This window comes from Podarcis raffonei, chromosome 8 (assembly GCF_027172205.1).
Source record: "Podarcis raffonei isolate rPodRaf1 chromosome 8, rPodRaf1.pri, whole genome shotgun sequence".
NCBI classification, from domain to species: domain Eukaryota; kingdom Metazoa; phylum Chordata; class Lepidosauria; order Squamata; family Lacertidae; genus Podarcis; species Podarcis raffonei.
Window position 1 is genome coordinate 33617742 of NC_070609.1, and position 15386 is coordinate 33633127.

A 15386-nucleotide genomic window follows, 5' to 3' on the forward strand; every position below is an offset into this window, starting at 1 on the left:
GTCATTACTGCTCCATTCTAAAATTAGAAAGAGAAGGAGCAGCAGTACAGAGCAGCACCAGTTTGGTAGTCCTGTGCAGAAATGGATGGGGTGCTATCTGAGTTGAACCTAGTAATGAATGACTGTCAGGATACTGGTGATGTGAATAATTGACTGTGTGTGTCCCTGACATACCAGTGATGGTGGCATGTAGAAGATAATACAGAAGTTACAATGAAAGTTCTCAAAAAACCCACACACAGCTTGAATTCTGATAGCAGCCCTATGCGTGGTGAGAGAATAAGGCACAGGATCTGTACTGCTAGACCAGTCCCTATCTATCTCCCACAGTGGTGACCAAATCTTTCCAGGATGTTCACAAGCAGGGCATGACAGAGAATGATTCTACGTTAATGCATTTTTATCCTGCTCTTCACCCCAAAAAGGCTCCCAGAGCACTTAACAAATGTTAGTCCCTGCCCCCAGGCTTGCAATCTCAATACATGACTCAAAAGGAAAACAGACTGGGAAGGAGGGTGGAAAAAAGTAAACTCAGGTGCTATTTATTCCTTAACCGATCAGCTAAAATGAAAATATTTCAAGGAGAAGAGGAGCCAAAAGTTGCTTGTCTTCCAGTAATGCTGGTTGAGAGGCTCCATAGTCCCATCTCACTTCTACAGCCTGGTGGAATGGTTGCTGTAGATAACAGCTGAAGGAGGAGCCTGACGGAGCTAATCTTCAAGCAGAGTGGACAGGGAGGCCCTGCAATCCTATCTCTCCCCCCCCCCCACCTTCCCTGCTGCTGAATGACTGTATGTGCTGGTAGTGAGTAGCCTCTGCACATGGTATTAACATTATAACTATGGATGTGGGAAATTTGGAGACTCCCTGAGTGTAATGTCAAAATACCCTTGACCTTCAGCAGCTCCCACCAAAAAATCCTATTGAAGCACTCTGATTACCTTGTGTTTAAGAAGGAATCTCCCTCTAGCCCAGACTGGTTATGATACCGGGATGTGCATGTGGTGATGTTGTGCTTTCATTTTCCTTGCAATGCAGCTTCACTTGCTCTATTGAGTCCTCTGAAACTAGGCCTCTGTGAGTACATGAAATTTCTCTGCTTGTGATTTGGATTGCCTGGAGATCTGAGGGAGGCCTTGGGGAATGGATGACACTTGGAACTAGGCATTTTGGTCCTTCCCAGCTCTATGAGTCTGTTCTGTCTCTTTCTGTTTTGATGTGAAAAATTGGCAACCTCTTGAGGTTTCTGTTACAGCTTAATAGCTGAAGGCACTTAGCTGGTGGGCGTTGATAGTATCCTGATTATCCCAGAATCTGCAGTGCAAGCCAAACTCTCCTATTGGTGAATGAGATGGAAAAGCTAAAAGCCATGCAGCAAAGGAAGAAAACAAGGGGCATAGTGCAGTAGCAGAGCACCTGCTTGTATGCAAAAGATCCCAGGTTCAACCAGTTCATTTTCAGGTGGTGTAGGGAAATGTCCCTTGTTTGAAACCTGGAGAGCCAGTCACTGCTGACAACACTGAATTAGCTGGGCCTATATTCTGATTCCAGATAAGGCAGCTTCCTATATGTTCCTAAGTGGTTTGCTCTCTCTTCACTCACCTCAGTCTGGAATTGGGTAAAAGAGACAGACAGGGCAGGTGAGTTCAGGTTCTAACAACAACAACAACAACAACAACAACAACAACAACAACAACAACAACAACAACAACATAATTTATTATTTATGCCCCACCTACCTGGCTGGGTTTCCCCAGCTACTCTTGGCTGCTCCAAACACAATATTAAAAGCACAACAAAACATCAAACATTAAAATCCTTCCCTAAACAGGGCTGCCTTCAGATGTCTTCTAAAAGTCAGATAGTTGTTTATTTCCTTGACATCTGATGGGAAGGTGTTCCACAGGGCGAGCGTCACTACCAAGAAGGCCCTCTGCCTGGTATACTGGGCCGAGGCCGTTTAGGGCTTTAAAGGTCAGCACCAACACTTTGAATTGTGCTCGGAAACGTACTGGGAGCCAATTGGCTGACAAAGAGAAGTCTTCAACGAAGCCTTTGGCTGATAAACATACTATATCCGTTTAAATGTGGGGATTTTTTGTGGGGGGAGGTATCGGGTTGTTTTTGTTTTTATTATGTATTTTGTGTTTTTATCTGTATTTTTATGCTTTGAAATGCCCTGAGATCTCCAGATGGAGGGTGATATAAAATTAGATAGCTAGCCAGTCAGCCAGCCTTAGGAAATTACCAGAGCACACTTGCTGTTGGTGGTATGGCTCACGTTGCCTTAGAAGAGCACCAGATGTTTGTGCGCCTGCTTGCTCCTTGCCCTTCCTGGATCTCTTGGTAAACATATTAACTTTTAAAAGATACTATTTTCAAATGTTTTACAACAAACAAAAGGAAAGAGCAGTAAATATGCAGTTTCCTCTAAGCACAGTTGCAGAAAACGAAATGCACAAGGTGCTACAATAACTCAATTGCATGAATCCTCACAAAGAAATTCTGACCCGAAAGCACTTCTGGAGGTTGGAAGGTGGACATTATGGTCTGGTTTTCCAGAGCGTGTGAGGAATGGGACCAAGTGGCTCTGTGAGAGCAGTGCTGGCTGCGTAGTCTACTATAAGAACTACAAATTGCTGTGTGTCTGGCAAATGGTGGTGGCACTACAGCAAAGTGAATCCAAGAAGCCAATGGCCCTAAGAATAGACATGCAGAAAGATTCTTGTGCACCTGACTCTGCTGCCTTCGAATTTGTGACATCCGGAATTGCAAGTTTGGGCACCTTGAAATGCAGGGCTGATCAAAAGATATTCAAGTTACTGCTCTGGAATGACACTCCTGATTCTATTTTGGAATGCACATGAGCTTTTCAAAGCCACATTTTCTGTCTCAAATGTTTTGCAGATGGGAGGGAGAGAAATAAATAAATACCAAAACTCTTGCAGTGAAAAGCATGCAGAGGGGGCAGGGTGGGAAGCTTAGATCAGACAAGCCACTGGAGTCTGAGCATGTAAAGTCAAGCTGACATACCTGGGGAGCAAGTCAGGAAGGCTGGAGCAAGGAACTCCAGAGTGGGTGGGGTTTGGGAGGTGAATCACATTTCCTGCGGGAAGGAGAAGGTGGAGTTTGGCCCTTTGTTCTAGAGCCTGGAGAGCTGGTCAAACAGGAAGAGCTGATTTCAAATTGCAGTTGTAGGGCTGGAGGAGGAGGAGGAGGAGGAGGGTTGATGCTGAGAGCCAGGCGGCACCAGAAGAAGCGCGAAATAGGTGGATGGTCAAGAAGTGCCAAGGCAGCTGCAGCTGCAACAAGGCCAGCTCCCAGGTGCTCTGCAGAGACAACGAGAACAGAGGACTTTAACTCATGTATTTTGATGGCCTGATCCCAAACTGCAAAGATGTGTCGGCTGGGTGAGTTGGCTCCTCTCCAAAGTCAAAGGCAAGCGGGGCAGGGCAGACCCTTGGCACTTCCGTTCCTTAGAAAGATGTCAGTACCTTCAGGCTTCCTTGCAACAGTGCCAAGTGTCCCGTGATGCAACCAAACACAGCTTAAGAGGTTTGGCTCAGCATCTTCAATGGCAGCCAACCTGGCCACCCTCTGGCTAGTGGATTACAGCTCCTATTAGTGTCAGCCAGCAAGGCTGTGCTGGTCCTGGGACTGATGGGAGTTGCAGCCCAAAATATCTGGAGGGCACAAAGTTGGCGAAGGCTGTTCTGTGGCATCCAAAGCGATCCTGGGCTTCAGTCGTATATGAGGTCAAGGCACAGTGTTTGAGAAAGTGATTTGCCTAAGGCTGGCTAGTAGAATAAAAATGGAACTCCTGTTTTCTTCTTCAGCTATTGGTGGTTTTTGTTCTTTAAAAACTGCTTTAGTTAGAACCATTAGCACACATGGGACTTTACAAATTTTCATAATTCCCCCTGCCCAAAAGGCAGGCACCTGTGCCTAAGGTGCTTAAGTGAAATGTTGACAAGTGAAGAAAACAGGGAGGAAGACTGTGCGCCCTGGGAAATCACCTGTCTACAAAGATGATTTCCAGAACATATTCTTGAGAAGTACCTGCCTCCACCGGTTACCACACTGACCTGCAAGAGCAAAAACGAGAGTCTAAACCACTAGCATGCTGAATGTCCTTTACAATTTTACCTTCTCCTCCCTCCCCCCACTCAAAAACCCTACTTGTAGCCTGTAGACTTTGGGATGTTCTAGCAGGAAGATGACCTTGATTGCTGTTTGCTGTTTAATGAGTGGTTAATCTTTAAAGACACGGACTTGTTTTCCAAAGGAAATGCCACCTTGCTGGGACTTCCTTATGGAGCTTGAGTCAACATGCCTGAATGTTCTCCATAAACCCTTGATCCAATGGTGTGAAATTTTCCCTCTGAAAAGGTGTCTGTCTCCCCACTTCCTCTCTCTGTCTCTGTCTCTCTGCCTTGATCTGTGGAAGGTGGCTCTGCATCTTTCTGTTCTGCAACACAGTTGTGGTAAAGAGGAGCTTGCCCCACGAACAGCCACTGAGGTTCCTTCACTTCCTTTCTGGAAGGGAAGTGTTGATCCTCAGGCCTGGAACGCCTGACAAGTCTGGAGGTCTGGGAGCTGTGCCTTTTGTCAGGCTGTGGCTGGTGACTCCCAGCTGCCACCTGACAGCCTGACCCAGTGGTTTTTCAACCTTAGATTCCCAGATATAGTTCAACGCCAACTCATATAATCCCATTGGCTTTGGGGGCTGGGGCTGATGAGAGTCCAACAGTGTCTGGGCACCCAAGATTGAACAACATCGGCCTAGCTTACAGTTACGCCTCTGAGAGACCTTCCCTGTGCCCTAGTCCAAAGAGCAATAAAGTATGCACACAGTGCAAATACTGTATAGGTGCAGATAAGCACCACAGGGGAATATTGAGAATGGTTCCAAACTTGTTCCTGCATCTGAGTTAGGTTAACTTGCCTTTCTAACCATTGACTCTTGTAACTGTTAACCTGTTGTGTTGCTCCTTCCCTCCCCATATCCAGCATTTTTCAGTAAATGAAATGTATATCATTCTGTATATTGGGCACTACACCAGCAATCTGGCAAGATAAATGGTTGCTGTTAATGGGCAAAGATGCAGTGGGGCTGGAAATAGAAAAGGTGTAATTTTTTGGTACAATTTGTATATCTTTGCATATGGTAGTACATTGTGTATCTTGATTTATAGTCTCATATCTGTCCTGTCCTTCTCCAAACATATAATGAAAGTACAAAGTCACCATAAGAAAGCAAATAGTGTGATAAATCAGCAAAAAGTGGGTCCCCTAAAACCTGTTCTATGGTCTTACAGGATTTTTTAAAAAACTGTATTGCCAGAAGCTTCCATCTGCCTGGCTGAGGCTTCTGGGAGTTAGCATGGTGTCACCATAGAGTCGGTGTAGCCATTCAATAGTCTCCTGCATCAGAGCTTTGGTCCATGTAGCCCAGGGCTAGGGAATCTGCAGCCCTACATAAGTTGTTGGACTACAACTCCCATCATCCCTGGCCATGCTGATAGAAGTTGGAGTCTAATATTATCTGCAGGACCCCAGGCTCCCCAGTAGGAATAATAGATTTATAGAGTTGGAAGGGATTTTGAGACTCATCTAGTCCTACCCCATGCAATGCTGGAATGTTTTGCCCAATGTGGGGCTTGAACCCACAAATCTGAGATTAAGAGTTTAAGGCTTTACCCACTGAGCTATAAGAACATAACACAGGAACCTGTCTAGTACTGACTCAGGCTCGTGGTCCATCTTGCTCAGTACTGTCTACATTGACTGGCAGCAGCTGTTGGGACTGTCAGTCAGAGCAAGCAAGATCCTCCTTCCCTGGAATACTTTAAAAGGAGATGGTTTACCCTCCAATTGTCCTGTTTTCATCTTGATTTTCAGGAGATATTGTATGTCTGCGGTAACTCAAGCTGAAACACAACATAGGCATTGTAAATCAGGAGCCTACGAAATCTGCAATGTTTTAGCTCTTTATTTAAAGTATTTATTTATATTCCATCACTTAGGGCTTTGATGATGTGCAACCAAAGGAGATGCAATTAAAATACTTTGGAGAGGGGTTAGAAACATAAGAATCAGAATCACTGGCATTAAAATGTTGTCAAGCAAAGGCAGAAGGGAACAAAATGGCCCTCATGGCTTGTTTTGAATGTGTGTGTTGAAAGGGCCTTTCGTAGTTTCGGTAGGAAAGTGGGGCCACAAGCATGGGGCCACCACCAGGAAAGCCCTATAGCCCTTGTGTCTGCCACACTAGTAAAAGTATTTTTTACTCATGTTCCTACCACATGTGCCTTATCCCTACCCCCCAAAAAACCCTTTCTGCCAGTGCCTTTTTCCCCTTGATCTTTTATATGCGTTTCTTCCTCCGATAACAGCCTTCCCCTCTTACCTCTTTTCTTTCTATTTCCAGTCTCTCTATTTCTATCTATTTCCTCCTCACCACTATATTGCTGCCCAGCAACTGTGTTTCACAGATGAGGCACCACTGAGAGTGCCATTTGCCCCAGAGTTGCATTTAGCCTGTACTAGAAACAGGCCTTTTAGTGTCTGAGTTCCAGCTCTCTGGAATAAATGACCAGCTGAAATCTGGCAGGCACCTGGAGTGTTGATGTTTAGGCACCTACTGAATATCTTGTCATTTAGGAAGGCTTTCCCCAACCATTTATGGATTATCATTTTTATATTGGATAAAATTGTTATGCTGGTTTTGGATGTTGTTGAATTGATTTTATTATTTCCAAAGCTTGTGTTTTATTCTGCTTTTGTCCTGGACCCCCCTTTGTTTGGCTTTAAGCTGTGAAGTGCTCTGAAAATTTGTATGAGAATAGCATTTTCAATCTTAGGCTTTTCTCTCGCTTTCTAGTTTCCTTCAGCACCTCTGACCCTTTCAAAGGAAGGAGACCTCCCTTTCTTCTTCCCCTTTGAACTTCTCTGTCTCCCAGGGACCGCCTTTACACAGCAGGAGAGGCTGGCTTTGGTCCAGCCCAAAGGCTCTGGCAGGGCAAGTGAGGAGGCCCTGAACAGGCTGTGGTGCTGAGGCCCACCTGAAAGTGGCCCAAGGCCACAGTTTGAGGAATCCTGAGCCCTGTGCATTGAACTTGTGGTGTGTGGCTTGCCTTGTCACCGTTAAGAAAAATCTGCTTACCTGCACATCTAGTTCCCACCAAAGGCAGATCAGAATCTGGATTAGGGTGACTCACTATTGCCCACTAGTCCATGGCACTGGGTTGCTGGGCTGTACCACTCACGTACAAGAGCAGGAGCTCATCATGACACCTCCTGCAGTCACACACCCACCCACCCACCCACACACCAAGGAGTGCAGGCAGCAGCTGTGCTGATCCATGGATTTAGCTATTTTATGCTCTATAGCAGTGTTTCCCAACCTTGGGCCTCCAGCTGTTTTCAGACTACAATTGCCATCATCCCTGACCACTGGTCTTGCTAGCTAAGGTTGATGGGAGTTGTAGTCCAAAAACAGCTGGAGGCCCAAGGTTGGGAAACACTGCTCTATAGCAAGTCCACAATGCTGTGTATGGTTTCCTGGGAGTAAACTCCCTTAAGCTCAGAGGTGCTTGCTTCTGACTGGTAGGCTCAACTTGTAAAACACCTTGAACTTTAGCAAAAGACCTTCAGAGGCTTAAATGGAGCATTTAGAATTTAACTGGAAATGCAAACAGTTCATGCTGGGCATGAAGTTGTAACACCATCAAAGAAAAGGGAAGCAGTACCCAGCCTCTACTTGGTTAGTTTCCTCATTCTCTTGACTTCCACTGTGCTAAGCTCTCACAAACCTCTTTGTTTTCTTGTGAAGGTTGGTGATGTTTCCATGTTTAATATATTGATTTGTTAAAAAAAATTCATGGCCATTTTAAAACAATTTTGTAATTTTAAAACTTGATTGTAGGTTGCCTAGAGGCCTACCTTGTTTTAGGCGACTAACAAATCAAATATTGACATTGGGGAAGTGCCATTCCTGTGCTCCTCTAGATGCTTGCTGAAAACTCCTGTTTCAGAGGACATATCCAGACCACATGATTTTGTCACATCTGTTCTTAAATTTTTAGATTTTTTTTAGTATTGTTTTAGATGTTTTAAGCAGTTTGTGCTTAAAAGACAAGAACATAAGAAAAGCCTGCTGGATCAGGCCAATGGCCCATCTAGTCCAGCCTCCTGATCTCACAGTAGCCGACCAGATCCTCAATAGGAAGTACACAAGCAGAACCTGAGAGCAACAGCAACACTCCTCTCCTGTGGTTTCCAGCAGCTGATATTCAGAGGCATAACGCTGCTGACTGTGGAGGCAGAGCACAGCCATGGAGACCCCTCTCCTTCATGAATTTATCTAATCTTCTTTTAAAGCCATCCAAGTTTGTGGCCATCCCTGCCTCCTGTGGGAGCAAGTTCCATGGTTTAATTATGAGCTGCATGAAGAACAGCTGTCTTTTATCTGTCCTGAATCTTCCAACATTCAGCTTCATTTAAATGTTTTTATTTATTTTTTAAAGTATTTTTTTATTACTGAAGTGTTTGCCACCCTGAGCTCCTTTGGAAGGACAGGGTTTCATAAAATAAGTTGATAATGAAAGCCTTGTTATCTGCTTGCCAGAGCAAGGAGAAACTGTCAATTGCTCTGGCCCTCATTGCAGATAAAGGAGAGGAAGAAAGCAGTGGGCTTTAGAGACATCCAGTTTCACATATATATACCTTATTTGGAGGTCTAAGCTGGCAGTGACGGAGCAGGAACAAGCTCTTGGGATCACTTCGGGAAAACTTGGTAAAAATGTTGTAGCACATGGAAGTCTGGAGGTGGGGTGTGTGGAAGGGAAATTCCATTCTAGGGATTCTTAGGAAAGGATCAACATAAAACTGCCACATTATATCAACTCACGTGATGCTTTTATACAAATCTGTGGCACAGCCACACTTGGCGTCCTCCATGTATATAGTTCTGTGACCTTTCAAAAGGGATACTGTAGAATTGGGGAAAGGGCAGAAAAGGACAACAAAGGCAGCCATCAAGCAGCTGAAAGAAATTTCCCTCCCTATGTGGGAAGATTATGATGTTTGGGACCTGAACTTTCTAAACTAAGGTTTAGAGCAGGGGTTCGGCACACTAAGGCCTGGGAGCCAGATGCTTTCTCTAGGTGGGGAGGAAGCCCATTCGTTTCGCGCCACCGCTGCCAGCCCTTCAGCGAATGAGGCAGGCGGCAAACCGAGAAGGTGGCTGGGTTGTGTGTGTGTGTGTGTGTGTGTGGTGGAGGACTACTTGCCCCCCTCGCAGTGTGCATAGCAATTTGGTTTTTTTAAAGATATAGATGATAGATGATAGATAGATAGATAGATAGATAGATGATAGATAGATAGATAGATAGATGATAGATAGATAGATAGATAGATAGATAGATAGATAGATAGATGATAGATGATAGATAGATAGATGATATAGATAGATAGATGATAGATGATAGATAGATAGATAGATAGATAGATAGATAGATAGATAGATAGATAGATGATAGATAGATATAGATAGATAGATGATAGATAGATAGATAGATAGATAGATAGATAGATGATAGATAGTCCGGCCCTCCACAAGCTCTGAGGGACAGTGGACCGGCCCCCTGCATAAAAAGTTTGCTGACCCCTGGTTTAGAGAAAGGGTAAGTACTGGCGTGGGGAGGGAGACGATGCCTGGCATGGAAAGGGGGAGGTTTTTAAATTTTCTAACTAGCTTGTTTTTATTGTGCTCCCAATGGGAGGAAGGGTAGGGCAATAAGGATGAAATAAATAATAATTTCCCTCTGTCTTTGTTTTACTTTGCAACATTCCATGCTCTGGGTCTAGGTGAGACAGTGGCTTGTGAGCCAGACTCAATCCTGGGAGAAAGACCTCGCCTTCCTCTCTTTCAGGTCACCTTGACTCCAGCAGCGCCCAGAAGCTCTTGATGAAAACAGGACTCATCCTGATAGTCATTGGCCACCTAAACTTCATCACCAGCGCTCTGGTCCATGGGACGGTGCTGCGGCACATTGCCAACCCGCATGACACCATTTCCCTGCAGTACGCCATCTCCAACATTGTGACCGTGATCTCTGCCATCTTGGTACGCCTCTCCTTGCAGGGTCTTTGCTGGAGGAGGGAAGACTGACGTGGCTTCTCGGGGCCAGCTCTGCAAAGGCAGAGAGGGTGCCCTTGAAGTTCTAGGAAATGAACTAAATGTGCTCCAGTTTGGGATATGGTTGGCAGAGAGCAATCAAAGTTGTAGTAGTAGTATCTTGCAGTGTAGTCCGCCCCCAATGGTGTAGCTGAGTCAACCCCTTTTCTGGCTTCCATACAAGTAAATAGTTGCTATTCACTCTTATGATGGGGGAAATGATGTGCTTTTAGGGTAGGGAACCTGTGTTCTGTTTGAGGTTGGGGGCTTCTGGTCTACTGTGGGAATGGCCAGAGCCAAAATTGGGGGAGCACTAATCTTTAGTCCCCCACATGCAAATAGATGGTGCAAAGTTCTCAAATGTGCTTCATTTGCACATATGGCCCCTTGAATGCACCATTTGGATTTGGGGGATTTGGCTTCCCACACGTACAGCCCAGCTTGTAACCTTGTAAAACTCTTTGCGGTGTGTTATTTCCTGTCATCTGTCACCCCTTTGCAGACAATCTCCTGCGGAATAGCAGCAATTGTGCTCTCCAGATATGTATCCCGGAAATCACTGGTAAGAAACCCCTCTCTTGGAGCAGAGGCATCTCCCTTAAGAGGCGGGTCATGTTTCCGAGTGGAGGAGCCCTTCAAGGCTCTTAGTTACACCCAGCTGTTTATCGAAGCCTTGACCTTCAGGCAGGGGACCCTCTTTTTCATGAGACCCACCCCCAGCTAAGCACTCTCCTATCTTAAGTTACTGTCAGCTCAGCTGCCTGCCCCACCCAGGAGATGAGATGATGGCATGGAAAGTTTGATAGCTTCAGAAGTTGTAAAATATCCCCACTGGCTGCAGCTCAAGAATCAGGGGGGAGTAAAGAGCCCCACCCAAGAATGATTGGTTTCCACATTGCTACCTTGCAATCTGTTTGACTCCTTCCTGGGGCTGCTCCAGGAGCGGGGGACGGGGGACGGGACACGACCCGCTTTCTGGGATGGTGGCTGTGTCAATTTCGGTGTGGGGATGCTTGGCTTGGGGAGGGGACAGGCATAGAAGCCAGGCTGCAGGTTTTGAGGTGTGCCACGTTTAATGGCTGGCATCTCAATTTGGCTTTGAGAGAGTGGTGATTAAGCTGTCGACAAATCTTTAGAAATATATAAATGACTGAATGGATACCAGAGCCCAAACACAACAGTGAAAGAAACACTTTGCATGTTCCTGGGAGTTTGTGGGTGTCCAAGAAACCTGAGCTCTCTGCTCAGCTCCCAGATGATGCACCCCGACCTTAGAGTGTCCTTTCCCATGGTCACTTTGGGTGGGATTTGGACCCCTTGCTCCCTGCTGCAGCAAGCCATGTGTGCCTGGCCTATTTGACTAGCAGACCCACCACTGTGTTCTCTCCATTGCAGAGATGGGCCGTTTTCTCCCTCAGCATCAGCAGTGTCCTCCTCTCGCTGTTCTGCTCAGTGGGGCTGGCCATCGCCATCATTTACACATTCATCAACAACGGGCGATCCCTCCTGGCTCGTTGCACCTTTGCCAACGTGGATATCATCCAGATTGCACACGAGTGCCCTTTTGACCCCACCCGGGTCTATGTAAGTCTGCCAAGTGGGCTCCTGCCACGAGGGGGCTCTTGGAAGAAGCAATGGGAGAGGTGCTAAGATGGAGGGGGCGGGATTATAAAAAGCTTCTAGTGTAACGTTAGGGTTCTAGCATGGTTTAGTTCCTAACCTCTAGGGACACTTTAATGCTGTTCCTTTTTCCTGCTGAGGATCCTCTGCAGTTTGCAGAAGTCTCTAGAGTCCATGCACACTCATTCAGCTAATGCAAGACCTTAGCTGGGTCATCTCTTGCGTTTCCTTGTTGCCCCATCTGGGATTGTGATATACTCTGGCCCTGGATTGCATGGGTTGATTGCAAATGCTGCATTAGGTGATCCGGAGGTCCTGCCTTCATGGCTCTATGAGGCATTGGGTTTTGACTCCAAAAATTTAAAGCCCCCCCCCACGCCCACTTTCCTCCCTCCCCACAGAGCTCTGCTTTGGTCCTTTGGGGCATCTCCTTCCTCCTGGATGCCATAGAGATCATCTTCAGCATTCGATGCTTCCTGGTCACCCTTGTGCTCCTGAATCTGAGGCTGTGTCACAGGCGGACACGCAAGAAGAAGGTACAAATCTCCTTGCACCACCCTCCTGATTCAGGTTCTTGTCTCCTTTGATCATGTACTTTGCAGAAGGGTTTGTTGTGCGATTCCCCCACTCTACCACCACTCCCAAATTCTGATAGCTCCTTGCACCTCCAGATGTTGCTGGATTACAACCCCCAATTGTTGGCTAAGGTGGGCTGATGACAGTCCAGTAGCATCTGGAGGGCCAGAGGTGCCCCACCTGTGTAATAAAACAAATAAATTAGAGGCAGGATCTAAGATCTGAGACTGAGGGAGGCAGGTGAAGATCATACTGGGACTGTTCTAGCCGGACTGTCCCCTTCCCCACCCAACTTTACATGTAATATCATTTGTTTTAACCCTTTTAACCTCACAGGGTGCCTTGGCAGAAAGGCAGTATAATAAATGCAATGAATAAGCGAATAAATGCCACAATGCAGGGAACATCTGTGGCCCTCCAGGGTTTGCTGGGCCCCACCAATTCTAACCCTAACCCACTGGCCTCGTTGGCTGCTGGGAGTCTACCAGCCCCTCTGGTTATGTCAGTTGCCTGCTTCCATTCTTCACATTGGCCTTTGCCAGCTTGGAAGCCTTCCAGATGTTTCGGACTACAGCTCCCCATCAGCCCCAGTGATGGTGGCTGTGCTGGCTAAGGCTGATGATAAGCTGCTATTCAGAACATCTAGAGGGCACCGAGTTAACGGTGGCAGCTTCAGATGGTAGGCGAATGGTCTGCAGAGCCTTTACTCTGCAAACTGAAAGCAATTCTGCAGGGCAGCCAAGGCTCTTAACGCTGGCCTTCTCCTCTGATGCAGCTGGGACCCTGAAACTCCTGGATCCAATTACGCCTGTCAGAATCTTGTCAAATATTCAAATCCAAGCCCTCTGGGGCCTTTGAACCACCTCTGAATAATTTGGCCAGTGTCACATAATTAGCAATTTGCAACTCATTGGTAAATTTGCATCTTGTTAATTCTGGCCGTACCTAATTTGCAATATACCTGCCAATAACAGAACCTTTCTATCATTTGTGCATCAGTGTGTCTGTGTGCCAGCTCCATATACACCACCCTGACAGTGACACTGTGACCTGATTTGGCACATAAGAAGAACCTGGCTGCTGGATCTGGCCAAAGGGGGCCCATCCTGCCTCTTCTGGGGGAGCCCACAAAGCAGCGCCTGACTGCTGTGATTCCCAGCAACTGATATAGCACAACCGCATGTTATGCATATTTAAATTGCATTATTTCAACCACACATGGTTGAAGGTTGGCTGGCTGAAGTCCCATGAGTGAAATGCAGGAATGGCAGTGTTTTTAAGCTTTCCGCCTTGCTGCCAGGGGGCGGGGGCGGCACAAGGCCCTCTTGGTGGGCCTTTTTGGGGACGCTCTTCCAGTGCTGTCCCAAGTTCCTGCAAGATCTTGCAGAAGTATCCCTATCATTCTGGAGCTGGTGTCCTGAGTGTGTCTTGCCCTGCAATCAAGGCAAGGGGCTTAAAAGCTCTTTTTGCATGGGGAAACTGTGGCAGAAAAGGAAGCACCTTCAACTGACCCCAGAAGAGCTGTTTGAATATGAGACAGCGGCACATCACAGACATCTGTGCTGACCTAGCTGCCATATTTACTCTGATGAATGCCAATGGGATCTGTTCCAAACGCTCATTAAAGTTTTAATCAAAGGAATGTGGTCCAATGATCTAGATGTCTGTTATCTACAAACTGCCCCCCGACCCATGAATAACTGGTTAACTGTCAAGACAAGTGAACTTCCTGATCTGATGAACTCCTCCTGCCCCCTTGCCCAGTTTGCCATGTGATGACTGTTCCCTCATGTGACAAGCTTCAGTATTTACACCCTCGGTGAGCAATTGTTTTCTGTGAGATTTCCCTTGTGTGGTTAAAAAGCAGCAACACGTTAATTCTGAGAAACAGAAATGACCTTGAAGTGGCTTTGCCGCACTTGGACTATTGTTAATTCCGGCCTTTTTGATTTATAGGTGTCCCTGCAGATTGTCATGCCTGAGACCAGAGAAAGCTGCGAGGGCCACAATCTCCTGAGGTTGGACCGCATGGAGACAGCGCGGCTCTAGAGGCCAGTTGTTGCCGCCGCCCAGATTGCGGCTGCTCTTGCCGTGTCATCTGGTGGCTTCCTCTGCTTCGTGGTCCAGCCTCGCTCCAGTCTGCATGGACGTGGCCCCTCGTGCTCCTCTCTGCAGTGGGCGAGGCCCAAAGCTTAGCAACTGGGCTCCAGAAGCGAGAGAACAGTGGCCTCCCTTGAGGCCCAAACCTTTTACTGCTCTGATTAGCACTCTGGTGCTTTGTGCTGAGAAATCGACCCCAAGCGCTCCTCTCCTCCAGAACGAAGGGAGCTGCTGGGCCCACGTGGCTCCCGTGAGCATCTGAAATGACTCTGCGGGCCATTGCACTGAGACAAAAAAAACCCTTTTATTTTTGAAGCTATTAAAAACAAACAAAGCCTGTGGTTCCCTTCCCCCTCCCGCTTCCTGCATGCACTCCTGTGATGGATGGATGAAGGACTGATGCTTCCACTTCTGCAATGGGGTGGAGCTGGGTTCTTCTCCAGAGCGGAGGGGTGGCAATACTCTCAGCCATTTCTGAGGTAGAAAAGGGGACTGGAGCTCTGTCGTGAGCAAACAGCCCTCTTTGAAGAAGGAGGGTGGTGGGTGGGATGGCATTGATTAACGAATGCTCCCTTGGACTAATCGGGGGGGGGGGCAAATTTTGACTGGCGGGACTGCGATTCTTGGAAGCTATTTTGCATTAATTTAGAAGGCAGCGGAAACGGATCTATGGAAGACGGCCTTTTCCTTCTAAGAAGACGTGGTAGCATTTGTTTGTGAAATTGTAAATTAAACTGACACTGCCTTCAGTATGTTAGAAGGGCCATCTGCATTGAAGATTGGGAAATTTAAATTTAATGCATTAATTTAACCATTGACAGGTTAAGAGGCAGCTAATTCATCAGCTAAACAAGTTGTACACTGGTCTTTGCCAACCTTGTGCCCTCTATGTTTTGGATTATAACTTCCA

General features: G+C 46.6%; 1 protein-coding gene across 2 annotated transcripts; it reads left to right on the forward strand.

Moving 5' to 3' along the window:
- Positions 1 to 3105: 3105 nt before the first annotated feature.
- Positions 3106 to 15067, forward strand: TMEM54 (transmembrane protein 54). Of its 2 annotated transcripts, none has more exons than XM_053399071.1 (6): positions 3106 to 3410; positions 9936 to 10129; positions 10683 to 10742; positions 11576 to 11764; positions 12202 to 12370; positions 14333 to 15067. In XM_053399071.1, exons 1-6 carry the CDS (start codon positions 3398 to 3400, stop codon positions 14356 to 14358), a joined length of 651 nt encoding a protein of 216 aa, XP_053255046.1. In that variant the 5' UTR covers positions 3106 to 3397; the 3' UTR covers positions 14359 to 15067. The 2 variants fall into 2 exon arrangements, with proteins under 2 accessions (XP_053255046.1, XP_053255045.1); XM_053399070.1 differs by having other exon boundaries at positions 3108 to 3410; positions 12202 to 12336.
- Positions 15068 to 15386: the final 319 nt, after the last annotated feature.